General features: G+C 44.8%; 1 protein-coding gene across 10 annotated transcripts in view; it reads left to right on the top strand.

Annotated features, from left to right (window-relative positions):
* fgfr3 (fibroblast growth factor receptor 3) overlaps positions 1–18,804 on the top strand; it is a 41,808-nt gene extending 23,004 nt beyond the window's left edge. For 2 of the 10 annotated variants that reach the window (XM_083683948.1, XM_083683943.1), the window contains exons 5-18: positions 1,213–1,382; positions 5,176–5,299; positions 5,427–5,617; positions 8,091–8,235; positions 9,161–9,339; positions 10,524–10,672; positions 10,808–10,929; positions 11,061–11,171; positions 11,389–11,579; positions 11,738–11,860; positions 12,320–12,390; positions 14,249–14,386; positions 14,530–14,635; positions 15,010–18,804. In XM_083683948.1, coding sequence (XP_083540074.1) covers positions 1,213–1,382; positions 5,176–5,299; positions 5,427–5,617; positions 8,091–8,235; positions 9,161–9,339; positions 10,524–10,672; positions 10,808–10,929; positions 11,061–11,171; positions 11,389–11,579; positions 11,738–11,860; positions 12,320–12,390; positions 14,249–14,386; positions 14,530–14,635; positions 15,010–15,180 — 1,991 coding nt within the window. In that variant the 3' untranslated portion in view covers positions 15,181–18,804. Of the gene's footprint in view, positions 1–1,212; positions 1,383–5,175; positions 5,300–5,426; positions 5,618–6,916; positions 7,062–8,090; positions 8,236–9,160; positions 9,340–10,523; positions 10,673–10,807; positions 10,936–11,060; positions 11,172–11,388; positions 11,580–11,737; positions 11,861–12,319; positions 12,391–14,248; positions 14,387–14,529; positions 14,636–15,009 lie in introns of all 10 variants that reach the window. The other 8 variants (XM_083683946.1, XM_083683939.1, XM_083683940.1 and 5 more) reach the window with 5 other exon arrangements.
* The last annotated feature ends 1,815 nt before the right edge of the window (positions 18,805–20,619 follow it).

The following is a 20,619-nucleotide window of genomic DNA, read 5'->3' as shown; positions in this document are numbered from 1 at the left end:
TTAAATCAACCTTAGGAGGACCACACACTTTGACAGTGTGTTTATGTGTATGTGTGCGTGTGAGCAGTACGTATGTGTTTCTGCGTGGTTTAGTGTGTGGCTGAGTGTGATGCCAGAAAAACAATGTTCTCTGAGGGTTTGTCTCACACAACGTACTGTAGAGTGTGTCAGAGAGGCGAGAGGCAGAGAAGGACTGATGGAGAGTTCCCTTTTAAGGTGGTAGGGCTTTGTGTGTGTGTGTGTGTGTGTGTGTGTGTGTGTGTGTGTGTGTGTGTGTGTGTGTGTGTGTGTGTGTGTGTGTGTGTGTGTGTCAGCTGGTTTCTGTTAGCAAGCTGGGGAGTCCCTGACACAAGCATGGAATACTGCCAGCCTTCAGCTGTTCCATTAGGATTTGCTAATATGCTCTCTCTCTCTCTCTCTGTCTCTCTCTCTGTCTCTCTCTCTCTCTCTCTCTCTCTCTCTTTCTTGTTCTACAGCTGGAGAGCTAAAGAAGTGTTAGATAACTTGTGTTAGTTTGCTCCAAGTGGCCATGCCTGTATGTTTCATCATGAGGGTCTTGTTCTACAGAAAGGAACAAAACTATATGTACCGTCTCCCTGTCACTCACACGCACGCACGCACACACACACACAGGCACTGAGATGGTAATTCATTAGCCCTACTCTCCTGCTGCATTTTGCGTAAGAGAGACATCTGATGACAGGGTAGACACCTCCCACCCTTTACTAACACACACGCACGCACACACACACACAGACACACACACACAGACACTTATTCACACGCACAGACACCCATAAAGAGAGGGCCATGCATCAGTGCACTCACCCTCCACACCCACACAGTGAGAACAATAGCCCTCTCAGTACCACCAGGCCAATCCCACCCCAGTAAACTCCCCCATTGTCTCTGTCTCCTCAATACAACTCAATACATGGGCCTGACCGATTCCTAACTTTCTGGGGGAAAACGTTGAAAAGGTTTTTTTGTGTGTTTTAATGAACTTAATACGCACAACTTTCATGTTGTTGACCGGATTTACAGGTTGGAACAGTATGCTTACTATAATATGTCCGGTTCAAATGCCCAGTTTTTGTTCTGTGAACACCTGTTCAGTGTTAACTGGTGGATTATGTCCAAAAAGAACCTCCAGGGCTATAAACATGGTCCAGCATCGCTGACATGGTACCTTCTCTCTCCCCGTGCCAACAGAAGCACCTTACTGGACTCGACCAGACCGTATGGAGAAGAAGCTCCTGGCCGTCCCAGCAGCCAACACTGTGAAGTTTCGCTGTGCTGCTGCCGGCAACCCTGGGCCCTCCATCCACTGGCTGAAGAACGGCAAGGAGTTTAAGGGCGAGCAGAGGATGGGCGGTATCAAGGTACAGTCAGACTGCTTATCAGATGTTTATATCAAGGACAAAGGAGTTTGGTGTACATTTATATATATATATATGCTGTTTAGCTGACACTTTTATCCAAAGCGATGTACCAATGCAGTGAGTACATACATTTCAGTATATATGGTCCCAGCAGGAATGTTAGCGCCATGCTCTACCAACTGCCCCTCACTGTGGTCAATGTCATGTAAAGGGTGAAATGTAATGAAAGCAGAGAGCTGATGGATGAATAAATAGAGTTGAATGAATGCAGGATAAACAGATTGATGAATGATAGAGATGTCGTCAAGCGATTGAGGCATTATTAAGACATCTACGTGTGTGTGTGTGTGTGTGTGTGTGTGTGTGTGTGTGTGTTGGCTATCTAAAGATACCACCTCACTCTGTTCACCACCCATATCCCCTGTGTTCACCACTGTTGACCTTGATGGAGAAACAGAGGAGTGACCCCCCCCCCCCCCCCCCAGCCCAGGTCTCTCTGTGGCGTCCCGGTGACAGACAAGCTGAAGGGAGGGGGGCTCTGGCCTCTGACATGCACCAACAACAGGGGGGTCAGAGCTGCTGCTACACACAGGATCCGTGTCATTACCCACCCCCCACCCCCCACCCCCACCACGCCCCCCCCTAACCCTTGTTCTTTCCACCCCAACCCTGTCCTCTCCACCTCACATCTGCCTGTGATGAGTTCATCTGACAGGCCACCCTGGGCTCTGACACTGACAGCCTGACAATGGCCTTCTGAAGTCTCTATCCCATTGCCATGCCTTGCTACGCAGGAGAGGAGCAGGTTCCGCTCATTTACATATGATGACGAGATCATTGGATTTGACAGCCGTGGTAATCTCAACGGGACGTGACAGACGTCTCGTTTGTGTGGCGTGTGATGAGATGATTCGTCACTTTTCCCCGGGTGTAAATTGATTGTGTAGTGATCGTTCTGGTGTTAACGTACTGCTGTGCATGGCCAGGTGTGTGCCTCGTTTTGCTGTTAGATCTTGTTACTTTTGCCCGGCTGTGTAATTTAGTCAAGTGCCTCCAAATCCTTGGATGAGTGCGGTATGTTAATGCAAGCCATCCAAATCCATTACCTGTGTTGATAGTATCATCTGTGATTAGTTTAAAGTCATCTGTAAGTGAGGTGCACACAGAGTGCTTTCCCTCTCATTCCCTGTGGGTCATTTATGATGTGAGAGTGTGTATGTTCAATTAAAATCTCCCAAGGACTGACTTCAGTGGACATCAGCACGGAGGATGTGTTAATTCACAGAGCCGAAGTAGGGTTGAAAAAACAAATGGTGCCTGCAAATGGTGGTGATTATCAGAGCTTTCTGGTTAGTTGATCTTATTGAGCCTATAGATAGTCCCCACACATTCTCAGCATACGTGTAGACAGAGGTGTCTCTGGGAGGTTTGCGCGCCATTCCAGACAACAGTAGAACATATACAGCCTTCTCCACTATGGGCCAGCAGGGCCCCCAGGTCAGAGGTCACCCCGCTATTGAGCCATCAGATGGAGGTGGAGAGAGATGGGCGTGTCCCCGGCCCATTGAGGAGCTGAGGCTTTGACAGCTAAGGCCAGTGCTGTTGTGTGTTACCACATATGGTGGAAGGGATTTTATTGTGCTGATGCTAAACTGTGGCGGCACAAGCTAGACAAAAGTTGACAATGTTATTATTGTGTGTTTCTTTCGGTCAATTCAGTCATCAAACTGATTTTTCAATCCGGGTTTTTGACAGCTTTCCAAGTCAAGCTCTTAACCTGGGTTCTGTTTGTTGACTTTTAAGACTTTAAGCACTTTAAATCATTACATTTTCTGTGTGGATTTAAACACAGCTTCGATTGTGGGTTTCAGTAGGCTGCACGGACATTTCTGCACATTGCAAGTCTGTATGAGGAATGTTTTTTCCCTTATTTTTCATCTTTATTTCTCATATTCATTTATTAAACTCTACCCTCATTTTGCCTTGTGTGATTATGGACAGGTTTATTCTTTCCTATATTTGCTTGAATAATTTTATATTGCAGTACGGAGTCTTTTTATGTGGACCATTTTACTTATTGTTGGCAATAGGAGCATTTTACTGGTGTCCTCCTCTCTAGTGAATTGAATGGCCTACAAAGCCAAACCCAGTCTATAGAACAACAAACTTGAGGAGCAGCAGTTTTAATGACCAGCCCTAAGGGTCACTTATATATGTTTCCTCTCTCTGTGGGTCAAATTAGACGGTAGCATAGATCCGGGCCACTGGTCTGCTCTGACACAATCATAAATTCTGGTAACTGGCCCCGCTGGTTGTGACAGGGCCATTTTGTGAGGTGAAGACTGAGGACTTGCTCTATAAAGAGCGCAGAGCTTCCTGTATTTCTGCCCGGCCTTGAACTCTTCCCCATTCCCATGCCTAGCTGCCTCCTCTACAGCTAAATCTTTAAAACCTTAAAGCCTCCTATGACTCTAAAGTAAGCTCCTTAATAATTTAATTCTGTTTGGAATCCGGCATGATTGGACGGGATGGGATTATCACATTTGGGGACTAAGGCTGTTGATCCTGCATGGGTTCAACAGGGGTTAGGCAGTACAAGGCAACAAGTCTTATTTGGACAAGTCTGAAGAGATTGGAGGGGAAGGAAAAAAACTGAACTTACAAATTACCAATCAGGACTTTTTATGTTGTAGTTTTTTTCAATCAAAGTGTTTAATTTCTCAGTGGATAGCCTCTTTCACAAACACAGGAGCTTCTCTCTTGCCTTTTAACAAAACAATGATTGGTCTCTGAGTATTCAGTCTTTTTTCTCCCAAACACACACAGATTCTCTATGTCATGCATTTGAGTTTCTGCTCTCCACACACGCATTACCGCAGCACACGGCGTCACTCGTCTCACTAATGAGACATACATTGACTTCAGTTTGACTCCTTGTGCAGGGGGTGGTGTGGAGGAGGGGGTGATGGGGTGATGGGGTGGGGCAGGGTACAAAAATCATTTGCCAGCTTTCTGGGGCATATGCTGAGCCTGCTCTATGTTACCATGCAACTGCAAAAAGACACAGAGGAATAATATTTACACTGTTACATTATTTTCCACATGGGCCTCCAAGTAAGAGAGTAAAAGAGAGAAAGAGAGTAAGACAGAAGGGAAGAAAGAGAGAGAGTGAGAGAGAGAGAGAGAGAGAGAAAGAGAGAGAAAGAAAGTGAGCATTCTTCCCCACAATGACACACATTATACGAATGACCGGCGATTTACCTGACGTATGGGTTAAGCGTTTGTGAAAACATAAATGGCTCTTAGTCTACACATTTTCCAATGCAGGTGATGTGAAGTATTCCATCCTGAAAGGCCTCATTGACATCACTTACTCCCTCCGTAATTCTGACCTTTATGGGGGAGTTCACTTCACGGTCGGTTGCGAAAACTCTTAAGTACAGTGGTGGCGGGGTACATGTTTCCACTTAGCTGTCAAATCATCCCTTTTACCCCTGCGGAGGCTCTCGTCGGCGATGCACAAAGCCTCTCATTATTCCCCTTTTGGAATATGCATCATCAACACCCTGTCAAAGAGGTCTGACCCTCAGGTTGGGCCTGTCAAGTAGTTATCTGCTCCAACACCCAACCCCAGGCTTCCCCCTCTCCTCTTCCCAGTCCTCGCTGTGCCACACACGTGCCAGCCCCTCCCTCTCCTCTTCATCCTCTTGACCCCGGTGTTACTGTATTTGGCACACCTGTGTAATCCTGTCTCCCCCCTCTCCCCCCCCTCTCTCTCTCTCTCCTCCCACAGCTGAGGCACCAGCAGTGGAGCCTGGTGATGGAGAGTGCTGTCCCCTCAGACAGGGGGAACTACACCTGTGTGGTCCAGAACAAGTATGGCACCATCACTCACACCTACCAGCTGGACGTTCTAGGTAAGGAAACAACATCAAAGATGACTAGATCATGTAGGGAAAACTAGAGGATGAATTGACTTGTGTGTGTTTGCGTGTGCTAATATACAGTTTTCTCCCGCCCCTTTCTTGTCTCTGGTCTTATCAGAGCGCTCCCCTCACAGGCCCATCCTCCAGGCGGGCCTGCCGGCCAATCAGTCGGTGCCTGTGGGCAGTGATGTCGAGTTCCACTGTAAGGTGTACAGTGATGCTCAGCCTCACATTCAATGGCTGAAGCACATTGAGGTCAATGGCAGCCGCTACGGTCCTGATGGGGTGCCCTACGTCAACATTCTCAAGGTGGGTGTGGCCATAGTGTCTGCTGTGCCAATGGGGTTTATACAAATAAGACTACATATACCTACTCACCCGCCCCACGATATCACTTAAATCTGTTGTTCCTGTGAAAAAAATATACATATTTTATTTTTTTACCTCAGCTTTTGATATTGGTTGGTACTGGGCTTAGGATGAGAGGATAGGATAAGGCTTTAGCTTGGTCATATGTTTCTCAGATTGTTTCTGTAAATGTAGATAGAAGACACTGGAGGGTTCTCTCTAGGCTGTTTGGCGTTCTATAATAGAACAGTCTAGAAAGCATTCCTCACTGGGGACAACACCCTTACCCACCATGTGCAATAAGGACTCTTTTATTTGAGTATGGAGGAAGACTCCCATAGAAATAAAGAAGGTTGCGCTTTAAGCGAAGGAATAAAACAAACATCTGGTTTGGACTAAGTTAACTGCTGTGGTGGCGGCATGCAGGGAGAGAGACGGGCCTGTTAACCGCCACGCTCAGTCTCGTTCCCCTCAGATGTGCTGCGTCGTGCGGTCTGATGGGGGCGGAGGAGAGAGAGAGAGAGAGAGAGAGAATGAGAGAGAGAGAGGAGGAGGAGAGGAGAGGAGAGGGAAGGAGTCAAGAGGCACCCGAAAAAGCCATGGAAAAAATGAGTGGGGGGAACGTGGGGAAGGGCAGAGTCAGCAGGGAGAGAGAGAGAGAGAGAGAGAGAGGGAGAGAAAGAGAGAAAGAGAGAGAGAGGGGGAGAGAAAGAGAGAGAGCGTCGGGTGCCCAGACCGCGGCTCCACACTCTATTTTCAACTCCCACATAATTGAAACAGTATTTACAGGGATCTGGGATCTGGGATCTGTGCTCTGCATTTTTTTTTTTCGTGCCCCACCACAGTTCATTCTGACATCCTGCGACATCTCGTGTGTGTGGCATAGAAGCTAGGGAAAGGGGGGTATGGGGGGGGGGGGGGGGGTGGCTAGTGGAACAAAACGTTTCGGTGGATGTTTTTAAGAAAATGTCTGAATAACATTTTGATGAATGGAACATATTAACCCTATGTGAAAAGCCTAGAATGCAGATGTCTACTGCTCCATGAATTGGTTGGAAGCAAGCCCAGAATCTAATTAAGTAGCCATAAAACATGATATGTTTTCTCCTCATGTGCTGTGCATTGAATTATTAATCAACAATTTCTTCCTTTAACAGTTATGCTGTCATAATGTTGTCTGTGTGTGTGTGGGTGTGTGTGTGTGTGAATTGCCACACAAATAGCACACATCTCACTGTGCTTCTTAATATCCCCTTGCAGAATCTTGTCAGTAAGAGAACTGAAGCCCATGATACACTGGCTCTGTTCAATGTGACAGAGAAAGATGCTGGGAAATACTGGTGTCGAGCCTCTAATTTTGTAGGCAAGTCAGAAAATGCCTTCTGGCTTAAAATTCACAACCCAGGTAAATCCCACTACCAAAGCCCAAGCTGTCTTCTTCTTTTTCTAAACCCGATAGTATTCTAGCCACACTCTCTCTCTCCCTGTCTATTTCCCCTGGTGTCTACCTCTTCCATGCTGACCCGCTGGCTGGCTGACTGATGAGGAGAAGTCCTTCATCCTACTATAAGAGCTGAATAAAAGCCTCTGGCCATACTGTTAGTTAGAATGTCTCATCCATTTACTACCCCATGCTTCTTCTTCTGCTTCTTCTTCTTCTTCTTCTCTCCCGATCAATAAAAAACACAATATCATGCCTCTAATTACTGCTAGGACTTCAAACTGCTGCCCTCCTCCACTCTAATACACACACACGCACACACACACACACCCCACACAGATTTGTATTGATTTCCCTGGGAGTGCATTCCACAGCCATATTAATGTTCTTTTATATGAAAGCATGCAGCAAGACTCTTTGATTCATGACTTTGACTCGATGTCACTGTGAATTACTGAGATCCAGGGACAAGGCAGTGATGCTGCTTTCCACCCTCGGAGCTACAGACAGTGTTTTTACACGTTCTGAACCCTGGTGCTCATCATGAACTATTTAGTCATAGCACGAAATGCCACAGCGATGAAGCTCTCTTTTCTGAACACATTTTGCTTTTGTGGTCAAATGTGTCCCCTCCTTCGTCCCTCCTCCCTCTCGTCCCTCCCCCTCTCTTCAACTTGGTGGCAGCGGTGACCTGGTATGGTTTTGGTGAAGGGACCTCGTCTGCTTTTGGTGTCAGTTTTCAGGTGGTGGCAACAGTCATCTCGGTGATGTCACCTCATGCGGAATGGAGCACTGTGGGGTACTAGGTCCTCGGGCCTGCCTCCTTCACTCCCTCATCTGTGTACTCTGGGGTTTGGGATTTTCTCCTCCTGGGTGTATTTGGTGTTGGCATTTCTTCTTGTTTCATGAAATCTCTCCTTTTCTCTACCTCTTTTCTCTACCTCTCTCTATCTCTCTCTTTCTCTCTCTCTCTCTCTCTCTCATCCTCCACAGACGGCTGGTATTAACACAACTGATAAGGAGCTAGAGATTCTCTTCTTGACCAATGTGTCTTTTGAGGATGCAGGAGAGTATACTTGTCTAGCTGGGAACTCTATTGGGTATGCTTACCACTCTGCTTGGCTGACGGTGCTTCCAGGTATATTACCTTTCTCTTTATGGGGTTTCTCTCTTGTGTCTGTCTATTCTCGTGTTATTAATTCGTAACCTTTGAATACATATAATGATGATAAAGGTAATGAAATAAATGCATTCGTTTACTCAGTAGCACAATCTTCAGCTTATTGTTGGGTGACACCACGGCCATCTCTGCAACCATTTGCTGTACACGTTGATATTACTACTGCTTGTTGACACAAGTTAGCTGTGTTGTTGCTGTATCGTGTTATTGCCCTTTCATTTGTTAAGTGAAACATGTAATCCGGCCTTCTAAGAAAAGCCCTTCAGAGCAACTCATCTGCCGCAACATCTCAAGGCTACAAAACAATTTAAGGACATTTTCTATGTGAGATGTTCAACACAGTAATTACCTCCCTGGGGAGAGGTACACCAGGGTGTAATTACCTGTGGGAGAGTGTACTACATACAGTGCTTTATTGAAGTCTTCAACATGCCTTACTGCTCTGAATACAGATTCCAGCATGCTGATGTTTCAACCTCACAGTGATTTAGTGTGTTATGATTAGTTTTAGAGGTTAGCTCCTCTACCCACAATTACGTTTACAGTGATTATCATCAAATATTTGATCTCAATCTCGGAAGCACAATCCCCGTTCAAACCTGAGGCTTTCTTATTTCCGTTTTTTTTTTATGTGCTACTGAGTAAAACAAAGTACTGTTTAGAATGGGGTTTTTTTTAGAAACACATTTGTTTGAACAATTAACTGGTGAAAACTAAATCAGGCATTAAAATGATTTGGAATGGAATGTTGAAAGCAGCATGACTATGTATGACACCTCTAGTCGGTTATGACGGTAGTCATGACGACAGTTATGACGGTAGTCATGACGACAGTTATGACGTCAGTCCAACGTTTGCTCCTCTCCCCTGTGAACCCTGTTAGTTTTCGACGGCACAGACAAGGACGACGATTACGCCGACATCCTGATCTACGTGACGGGCTGCGTGCTCTTCATCCTCGCCGTGGTCATCGTCATCCTCTGTCGCATGAGGATGTCCACGCAGAAGACCCTCCCCAGCCCTCCTGTACAAAAGCTCTCCAAGTTCCCCCTCAAGAGACAGGTAACAGAAAGTAGATACAAGATTCGTACAGAACCTCTCTTTCTCTCCTTCTTGGCTGCTACAGTCGACTATGGCCCGTATTTGAATAACTTTGGCCCTAACTAGATACAGCTCAGTTATAAATGAGTCGGTTGAATCATAGTCTTCTGGCATTGGCAGTGAAGCAGTGACACTGGAGCGCATCAAGACAGTGGCATGTGTTCACATTTATCTTGGAGGAGATTCAGCAGAGGGATATTTATGCTCTCATATGACTGTCAGTGTTGGGGTAGGATTTCACTCTCCGCGCAACAGATTCTCCCATCAACTGTTTTGAGAGAAATTTAGAGTGGAGCAGCTGCTTTTACACTGAAATAGCCTCGCCTCACAGAGCGGTGTGTGTTTATCACAATGCCCTACTCAGTCAGACTCAGAAGAAATACAGTGTGCTGTGTGTTGTTGTTTCAGCTCCATACTTGGTTTATTCAAGCAATTAATTGCTTGTCTTTTAGGGTTCGTCAGCGCATCATTTCACTTTTTTAAATTGTTGCTTCATTTTTGTTAGTTCACCTTTTTGGTGCCCTCTGTAATTTGTCACAACTCTCACTAAACCTAGCATTGAAGCAAATGGCATGCCATCTCTTTGAAATTGTAGTCAGAGGGTTTTTTTCGCCTTCTCTGCTCCCAGTTGAAAGGCTGGGCGGGGGGGGGGGGGGGGGGGGGTCTGGTAAGTGGGCATGTTTGTTTCAAGGCCCCCCCAGGAGGGATGAGATGGGAGACATTGACAAAAACAGATGCATCAAACCAGGCTGGACCATCAGCCCCAAGCAGGCAGACAAATGGAGGGAGATAGAGACCCCCACAGGCTTAGCAGACTTAGGGCCCTGGAAATGGGCCTTGCTGATGGATTGAAACCTCCACTCTACCTGCCACGCAGCTGCCCACTGCTACATCCTGCTTCATTTGTCTTTGTTATTGTTTCCTACCTTCTGCTCCCAGCTATGGACTGGCTTTGGTAAATGGCACCGGAGGTATCACAAAGTAGCCTGTCTCTCAAAGAAACTTTATCCTGTGGAATGAATCAAACACAGCCACTGCATGGGCTGCATGTCTTTTCCTGTCACAATACTCTCTCTTATACCTCTCTATGCACACATTTACCTTGTCCTTTCAGAGACTATAACAGTCTGTCTTTTGCATTCAAGCAGGTGTCCTTGGAGTCCAACTCCTCCATGAATTCAAACACGCCATTGGTTAGGATTGCCCGCCTCTCATCCAGTGACGGACCTATGCTGGCCAATGTCTCGGAGCTGGAACTTCCTTCCGACCCCAAATGGGAGTTCTCTCGGACTAGGTGAGATGGGAAACTGAGAGAGACCGCTGAGCTAATCTGCAGTAATACAGTTTTTATTTTGAGTATTCAATGCAATTTTCCAATCAAAACATTGGTGTCTTTATCTTCTATGTCGTTGGCTTTCCTTTGTTTCAGGCTAACCCTGGGGAAACCTCTGGGAGAGGGCTGCTTTGGTCAGGTGGTCATGGCCGAGGCCATCGGGATAGACAAAGAGAAACCCAACAAGCCGCTCGATGTCGCTGTGAAAATGCTGAAAGGTTTGTGTGAGTATAGTACCTTCATTATCATTCAAATAAAAAGCTGACCTTGACATTATTGCACACTCGGGTCCCAGAAAATGTCTGACGTCACCTTTGATCCTCTTCTTTTCACCCCCTCTCTTCCTCAGATGACGCCAACGAGAAAGACCTGTCAGACCTGGTGTCTGAGATGGAGATGATGAAGATGATCGGGAAACACAAAAACATCATCAACCTGCTGGGAGCGTGCACACAGGACGGTGAGTTCAAACCAGAACTAACCCTTTCCTACCTCATCATACAGTGGCCTTCGCTCACTGGAACTCTTCAAAAGAGAATTGATGCATAATAGAACTACTGCTGAATAGTGTATGTATAAATGTTCATTTAAAGATAAAGCCCGAGTGCCTGAGAGAGGAGAAGTGCATTTAATGAGGGTCTACTGATACTCACTCTCAGCCCTGCTGCCCTCTCCAGGTCCCTTGTACGTGCTGGTGGAGTACGCCTCTAAGGGGAACCTGAGGGAGTACCTGAGGGCACGACGCCCCCCAGGCATGGACTACTCCTTCGACACCTGTAAGATCCCCGATGAGCAGCTCACCTTCAAAGACCTGGTGTCCTGCGCCTATCAGGTGGCCCGGGGCATGGAGTACCTGGCCTCACAGAAGGTGGGATAAAGCGCTGGGTGATGGTCTGGAATCATTGAATATAAGAGGGTGATTTTACACAATGTAGAGTCGTCTGTGTGATGGCCTATGGGGTAGTAAATTGAGTGTGTGTGATGTGACATGTGATTGATGTGTTGTTTTCTTCTCCCTTCCCTCAGTGTATCCATAGAGACCTGGCAGCCAGAAACGTCCTTGTGACAGAGGACAACGTAATGAAGATTGCAGATTTCGGTCTGGCCAGAGATGTGCACAACATAGACTACTACAAAAAGACGACAAATGTGAGTGCAGTACAGGTCACGGCTACACGCCTCAACATCCTAATAGTCTAGACTCATAGTAGATAATCTGATAGTCTTGTTCATTGTACCTTGTCGTTTTATCTAGGGTCATGGGTTAATGCGTCTTGGCTCGGTGGTAGGGGTCTAATGGGGTTATATGTATGATAATCCACTGTGAACTGAGCCCCACTGAGAAGGCTTTCCTGTTGGTGGGTTTTTAGTGAGTCTGGGGTAGGAGGCTATCAGATAAGGTCAGTGGGTACAGTGTGTGAGTGGTGGAATGGCGGGGGGGGGGGGGGGGGGGGGTGTTGCTCTCTTATACTGTATGGGTATGGCAGTTATGGCGGGCGGGAGGGATTTGATTACTGTCTGGTTGGATGGTTGGTATTTTGGTGCTGTCTGGTCGGCTCAGAATGGTTCTGCTGACAGTGCGGTTCTGTTGTTCTTCTGTTGTTCCAGGGTCGCCTGCCCGTGAAATGGATGGCCCCAGAGGCTCTTTTTGACCGGGTCTACACGCACCAGAGCGATGTGTGAGTTTGCACAACCAAACACCTCACATGCCAGCCCTTCATTCATGTGGGGAGCAGTGCATCGGAGGAATTTGCGTGTTGAAATATCATGACTTAGCGTGTTAGCATCAAATCTAAGGTCGTGCGTGTGAATATGGATTTATAATGTTCCCTCAGGCTCCCTATCTCTCACTCTCCCTCTCTGTCATCTGGGCACACTGATAATCCCAGCCCCATTGTATATCAGTGGTTACCACATTCCAACAAGTGTTTGTACTTTAGTCTTTCAACATGACATCAGAGAGAGAGAAAAATGGCTTGTGGCCCTACATCTTAGCTTTGTTTTATCAGACGAAACCCACCCATCCCTAGAATAAGAAGATAAGGGAAGGTCTTTCTCATTTTTCCCTGAGGCCATTCTCAGTGTGTTTCAAAGGGCCAAACGGTAACACAAGCAGCCTTTTGCGATCATTGCTTCAGAGGAAAAAAGGGTTAAGGTGGGGAGATCGCATACTGTAGCCAGTCGGTCCCTAGATGGGGCTGGGTCATCTGACGGGCTATCCTAGCGCCGCCACAGCCAGACTGGCTGTCCCCAGTGGACCCATCCAAGTCAAACACGGCCCCTGTCAACACTGCCTCTCTGTGTGTGATTACAGTAGACTGGGAAAAGGGCCGGGTGGAGAATCAGCCTTGTGTTATTTCAGCAGGTCTAGATTACAGTATTAGCCTTTTATACAGTAGTCACACATTGGCTAGTTTTCTCTCACACCTTAGGGAGGAGGACTGAGAACATTGCCTACAATGGTGCCCAACCTTGTTTGTAGGATTTTAGTGCTAAATACCCGCACATTATTGTTGTACAGTAAGAGAATTCCTAGCTGCTTACACTGGCGTGTTATGATACCTAGTACTCAGGTCCGAGATCCTGGGCCGATATCTCAGGCAACTGACAGAATTTGTCTTGGATCAGGATACGTTTTTTCCCTTTTCGGCGCTAGTGCCGATAAAGCACCCAAACTCTTCAGGATCTGAATTAGACTGTGAGACGTTACTTACATTTTCGAAACAAATTATTATTATCTCCACTGCCACCTCAGGAAATGAGTCGTGAATATGAATCATTTTGGACGTCTTTTGAATATAAACAACATGTATCTTTGGCCCTGCGGTCATTGTGCATTCTGCTGATTCCAGTGGTCTCCACCTTAGTGGAGGGAGAGAGTGTGCATGAGCTCTGACCCCAAGACCTGCTTTGTTTATGTTCACCACACGATGATAATGAGTAGTTACTGATAGAATGTCGAGCCAATTATTCTGTGCTTGCATGGTCTGCGTGTGTGGCATGCATGCCTGTGGTTGTGTGTGTGTGTGTGTGTGTGCGTGTGCGTGTGTGCGTGTGTTTGGGTGCGTACAGTAAATGGGGGAAGGGGCCTGTCCTGTTGTTTGGCAGAATCCAGGGGACTGGTTTGCTAGCCAGGCTGGCTGTAGCTCCTGTTTTTCACCCTCTGGATCGGAGCGTGGATAATTAGATTAGCCCTGCTGAGCGTTAGAGTAGGAGGAGGGGCAGGCTTTGTGGACAGCCAAACAATAGATCCCTGGGTTAATAGACTCACCCGTCATCTGATAAGATACACTCATTTTGAGCTATTTAGTAACAATCACGCCTTTCACACTTGCAAATTAGCTGCTAGAAAGAGAGGAGAAAGACCTCAAGATGTAACTATCGTGAATATGTACTGTACCTGGGTACAGTATAAGGAATTTAGTTTTTATAGAGTTATGTTACTGTATGTGTTTTGTTGAAGACATTGCTTGAGATGTGACTGCTTCAGATTTAGTTCTCTTTGACCTCTGACCTTTGCTCTCCTCACCTCCTCAGATGGTCATATGGGGTGCTGCTATGGGAAATCTTCACCCTGGGAGGGTCCCCTTACCCAGGCATCCCAGTAGAGGAACTCTTTAAACTGCTGAAGGAGGGCCACCGCATGGACAAGCCTGCCAACTGCACCCATGAACTGTAAGTCAGGGTTCTCTCTTGTCAAATGCAGTTAGCTGTGACGTTGTTTCAGTTGAATGCATGGTCTCTGTGAATATGTATTAGCGTCATGTACAGTAAGCCCCCTGTAGCTATACTGAAAGTGTTCCATATGCCCTCTCCAGGTACATGATCATGAGGGAGTGTTGGCATGCTGTGCCCTCTCAGCGGCCCACCTTCAGGCAGCTGGTGGAGGACCACGACAGGGTACTATCCATGACTTCCACAGACGTAAGTCACATGCACACACTCTCTACAAACCCTCCATTCTGCCTAAACTCTCGGCCTCGTCCAGTGGACGCGGCACAGTCCTGGATGAGGGCACCTGGTCTCACATTCCAGCTCACCTGTGCCACCTGTGCCACCTCCCACTCCGTTACTAAAGAGCTGCAATGGTGGAGAGCAGATTTGTTGTTGTCGTATCAGTCTTTGTGTGCCTTATACTTACTTACTTATATACTTATATACTTATACTTATATACTTATATACTTATACTAGCAAAGTATATACTTATATACTTATTACTACCAAAGAAGGTGGGTGAAGTGTCACCACTCTCTCCATACGATGTCACACAGCTAACACTAAGCCCTTATATTAACAGGAGTATCTGGACCTGTCTGTTCCATTTGAGCAGTATTCCCCCAACTGCCAAGACTCCAACAGCACCTGCTCCTCATCTTCAGGGGATGACTCGGTGTTCGCCCACGACCCCCTTCCTGACGAACCCTGTCTTCCCAAACAGCACCAGAGTAACGGGGTGATCAGGACATAGACCCAGGGGGGGAATGATCAACCCCCCCAAGTGACCTTTCACCTCTCAGTGACACCTTGTAACCTCCTCAAGATATGGGGAAAAAACAAAACAGTAACGCATGCAATACTTCCACAGTGCTTCAGCCTTTTTTTTGGTGTTCAAACTCTTGTTAGAAATGCTGTACAAATTAGTTTTTTTGAAAGACTCTTTGGATTGAAGGATGGATTATTTTTGCTGTTGAACATGTTTTCCTTCAAAATGAAAATTCTATTTTTGTACTTGGCCAGTCTTTTGTTATTGACAATCCGAAGGGTCAAACCATTCCGTGCCTACAGGACAACTCACAGGTCTGGGAGGAGACGATGGACATGAGGAGGATGAAGGGCATTGGTCAGGGATGCAGGGCATTGTTATCATCTTGGGAAAGCAGGCTGGGTCTTCACACACCTTCTGTATGGAGTTCTTCAATGACCAAGTATGGAGTCTACGGGACAAGTTTTTGCGAGGTTGCAACATACCAGCAGAGCCCGAATCAACAAAGTTACGTGACTAGTTCTTCCAATAACACTTTGCTCTTTACTCCAAGACCCTCTGTTCTGATGGACCCGTGAGAACTTTTACACAACAAGATGGAAACATAATTATTGGACTGAAATACATGAATGCCGGTGTTTATTCATGAATGAATGAACATGAATGAATAACCTGGGCTTTGCCATCTCTAACAGTCTATGAGGGAGTTGGCGGTGGGGCAGATCATGTTTCAGTCAGGGCCATTCAATAGGATTGATATAAAGTTTGTATGTGTCTAAAAAGTTTTTATTGTAAATATATAAATGAAAAGATGTATCATATTGCTGTCAACAGCCATGTACTTAAAAGAAACAAATACATTTTCTAAAATATTGTTTTAGAATCAAAGCATTGCAATCTAGAATACACTGTCATGATCATGTAAACATTTAATCATTTAAAGTGATACAAAAGGTTTATTTGAATAATTAACATGTATATTTGTAAAGATATTTATAGACTTAACATGTGGTTCATAAGTTCGAAATATAGTTTAGGATTTTAGTACTGTAAGCAAAGATTTTTTTATTTTCAATTTTGTAACTTATTTTACAACAAAACTGCGACATTTTCACAACTGGCAGAATTTACTTCTCTGATTTTTTATTCATCTTTTTTGTTTACAGTAAAAAGAATGTATGAAAAATGCGAAGATGATTTTGATTACGGGGCGTCTGAAAATGATTAAGCAATTATAATAATAGAGCAGGACTAATATTTTTGCTCTGAACTGAAATGTAAATCAAGGGAGTGAAACAGTTTGAATGAGGATTTACCTTGGTTGCAAAGTTGACTTTTGCAATATTAAAGCAACGATTAACTCTTGCTGGGCAAGAAAAAGAATCCCTGCTTCGCAGTGCTCACCAGAGAGAAGCTTTTCAGTAACATTGAAGAACACAAGGACACAGTCATTGATCCGTTATATCAATCATTGATCCATTATATCAATCATTGATCCATTATATCAAGTTACCATCATTGATGAATTCCTCGCTAGTTTAGTTCCCAGGTCTTGTCTGGCCGAGTGTCATATGACATATTCCTTATGCTCTTATAACAACTAGAGAGTATCATCACTCATCATTTCTTGTTTATTGTTATACCAAAATAATTCATCTTTAACTAATATGTTCTTGTGTACTGGAGTGTTACTGAAACATCTGCCCACAAGCTCAAGATTTTATCGCTGCTCCATAGTGTTAATATTGAATATGAAGGCATGCTATGTGGCGTAAAAACCACACGGCAGATAATTGTCAATATAACAGTGACTCTGAATCATCTTTATGTATGTATGTATGTATGTATGTATGTATGTAAGTCATGGATGTGCCACCATTTTAGAATATTATTAAGAGGGTGTTTTTTTTAATGAAAAATGTGCAACATGATGGTTAAGTGCAAGAGCCTGGTTTGTCAAGAAAGTGCCAAATTGGTCTTAATTCTATTTAATCTTATTCTCGAAATCTCTGAACCAAATTCTGCACGGTCGAGGAGAATGTCAGCGGAGGTATGTGGTGGCGTGCAGGGTAGGGTCATGAGATTTGCCAAATACCCCACTTATGCAGTTGTCTCTCCAGCTTACCCCAAGTGGCGAGGGTTTAAATGTTTACAGAGTCTATATTTAGCCAACGTGACAAAAGGGAAAGTGATGTTCAAGTGGCATTGAAGGGTACAGTAATACGATCCACTTGCTGCTAAGGAAAAAAAAAAAAAGTCTAACTAAAGGCAAAATGCAGTTTGTTTATAATTCAGACGTATTTGTTCTTCCTCGACACAGTACATTATTTTGGCCCCCGTTTTATATTAAGTGCCTAGAATTCATTGAGAGATTGATCGCATTTGAATGTATGATTGCAAAAATATCCAGTTGTTGCAAAGGCAGGTCATTTTAATAAGACCTGGGATTGTTTTATGAACAAGACGGACAAAAGGCACTTCTCTGGTAACGGTTGGATCCAACAATGCTGATAATGTCCTCTTATTTATTCCTCATAGCTGGGTAAAAGCTTTCCCTATGGTGAGAGTAATTTTTATTCATATCTTCTTTTGTCGTTTTCATGAAGAGCCAGATGTAGATGTAGAATAGTCCTGTAAGTGATGTTTTTGTGGGGCCCCTGGTTCCACTGCGGGTAAATGGAGACGTTAGATTTCGTTGTCTCCTGGCTATCTTTTGGTTCTGACCCTCGCTGACCTTTGTCTGCCCTGTATAGCCCTCTCCTCTGCTACTGATGGTGTCTCTTTTAGTTAAGAGAGGTCCCTTTTCCAAGGAACGAAATGTAGCCCAGAAACATAACTGACTTGTTATTTATTGTATCGTATTTATACAAAACAGAAAATTAAGATTGAAGATTAAATTGAGTCAGGGTGTTCTCTTGGTTTAGCTTGGGTCCTGATTGTCTGGGATATGCCTACGCCTGACTTGGCAAGTTAGCAAAACATCTTTCTCTTGTCTTTTTTTCCCTGGTTAGTATGATTAGTTATCAGGTCTGACTCCTCCTTCCATGTTACTGTTTTTCTTTTCATTTTCATTTTGATAGTGCCATGCAGCTCTAACTAGAAGACGAGATATTATAAATTAAATTATAGTTTGAAATTTGCTTAAGTTGTGTATGTACACTGAGTAGATTTTATGTAGCTGTGTGACTTGTTTTGTAAAAACCTTAGAAAGGAAAATGTTTTTCTTTACGGTATTTTCTTACAAATTAATGAAATTACTTGCATTCCACATAGGGTTTCCAATGTTTTAAGAAAACAAAATCACATGCTGTGTGTGAGCACATTTAAAAAAATAATAATTTAGCTACCGACATCATTTATTTTTCCCTCTGTATTCCTGTTTTAACATAAATGTAGAAAGGTGGAACTAACCATGTGTTATAAAGTGTTTTTTTGTAATTTCATAACTTGTTTGTTGCATTTCACCTCTCTGATGTAACATGTATGTAACATTCCACCACAGCAACCCTTGGGCGACCATCCCCCCACAGGGGCAAACCTCTTTATTTTCATATCTCTCTCTGTGCCTGACAAACTACGCTGTCAAAGGTTTTCAATAAACATGTTGCAAAAGCACACACTGTCAATGTTATCTTTCCTTCCGTTTATTCATATCAAGTAGATTGAGCTTGTGGGCCGGTTATGTGAACCCATAAAACTAATATGTGTGAACTCATAACAATAATTAAACATACCGCTCCTGATGAATAGACGATGAATTCTGTGTTCAAAGGAATCCAACTTTGATATGAATTGATAAGTATGCCAACTTGCCTCTTGCATCAGTGTGGTTTTGTATGCAAATGTTGACCTGTTAAACACACAGACGACGACTCAGGTAACTCTGGTTTCCTGTAGTTCCTGCTAATCCTGTCGTACAGTGAACCAATTTCCCTCTCAACAGCTCCTTAATTGCGGAATGTTTTTTTCTGCTTTGGTTTGCTGAGTAACATAGTGATCCCTCCCCTGCCGCCTCTCTGGCTGCAGGTTAATGAAGAGAGAGGCGGGATGGGGGGGGGGGGTGTATGTTTTGGGGCTGCAGGCCCCGGGCGGCCGGACAGTGACAGAGAGAGGGGTCTATGTATTCAGGCCCTTGGCCCCATTCCCGTCTGAAGTGCGTCCTGAAGGGAACATCCTGCCCCTCAGTGGAACTTCCTCAGCCGGCTGAAGTGTTCTATTCACGGAGGTCTTGTGAGGGGAGCTTGTTTTCCCTGCTAAATGGATGTTTCTGTTTCGAAGGTGTTTGCGCTGGTGGAGGCTTTCCATGCCTCCCCCTTTCTCCTATCCATCCCCTGCCTCATGCCTCTTGCCCTTCAAACCCCCCTCCCCCGTCCGCCACCCGACCTTTAAATCACCCCTCGCCCCACCGTCCCACAAAGAGAGGAGGAGCCATCGATACAGAAAGATGCTTGGTGCTGTTTTTCTATTTTACTGTAATCGTGTCAAAACATCATATAATATACTGACCACACTGTACCTGTACTGCTCCATTTGAAAGCACATGAAGCCTAGAGTACACAATGACTCCATTCATAAAAATCTAATGGTTTGGAAAACCAAATGAAATAAAATGTGTGTTTGAGGGGACTGCAAGAACGCACGATTCTCACAAAGCTAAAGAATAGAAAGCATGTATTAGCTGGCTATTAGAGTTCCATAGGTTAGTCAGGAATGTTAGCCAGTGGACTGTTTGGGTTAGGTGTAAGTAAAAATAGCCCTAGGGAACCTGTTTGATTGATTGGAATGCTCACTTCGGGAGAGTGGCTTTAGAGCGGCAGGTCTGAGTCAGGCATAATAACGGGGAGGGGATCCCCGAGCCCACTGCAGTCGGTCAACTGGTCAGATGATGGAGGTGGTGCCTCTTTATCCTCCTGGTAGCCTCCTGATTGGTCACACTGGTGTAATGGTGGCACCAAATGCAAGGTCTTACGTAACAGATTCTCAGGACACGGAAGTCGTACGGTATTTAATTCTTAATGACTGACGACAGATAATTGATCATGTTTTACATATTATTGTTTTGAAGAGCAGTAAGGGGATTGTAAAGGCATACATTTAAATAAAATAGCATTCCAAGACATAGCCATGAAAATGTCACTACATTATCATATGTTTTTTGGGGGGTTTTACCATGGGACATTTGTAGCAAGATTCTTGAATATGTGTACGAGAATATTGATAAGTAACTTTCACTCTCTCTGTATCATCATACCGTACTGTAGCTGAATGCAGAGGGGGTCTCTGTATCCTCAGTTACTAAAACACAATTATTTTTCTGACCAAAAAGCGACCGCAATGGAAAGCAGAAATGTAAACAAGCCTAAAAATGGATATCTCATGAGAAAGATTCTCATGACTAAAGACAGGCCAATTTAAAAAGGCCTC

This window comes from Argentina silus, assembly GCF_951799395.1.
Source record: "Argentina silus genome assembly, chromosome: 13".
Classification (NCBI taxonomy): Eukaryota; Metazoa; Chordata; class Actinopteri; order Argentiniformes; family Argentinidae; genus Argentina; species Argentina silus.
The sequence above is the reverse complement of the archived record's forward strand: the minus strand, read 5'-3'. Positions and strand labels throughout refer to the sequence as shown.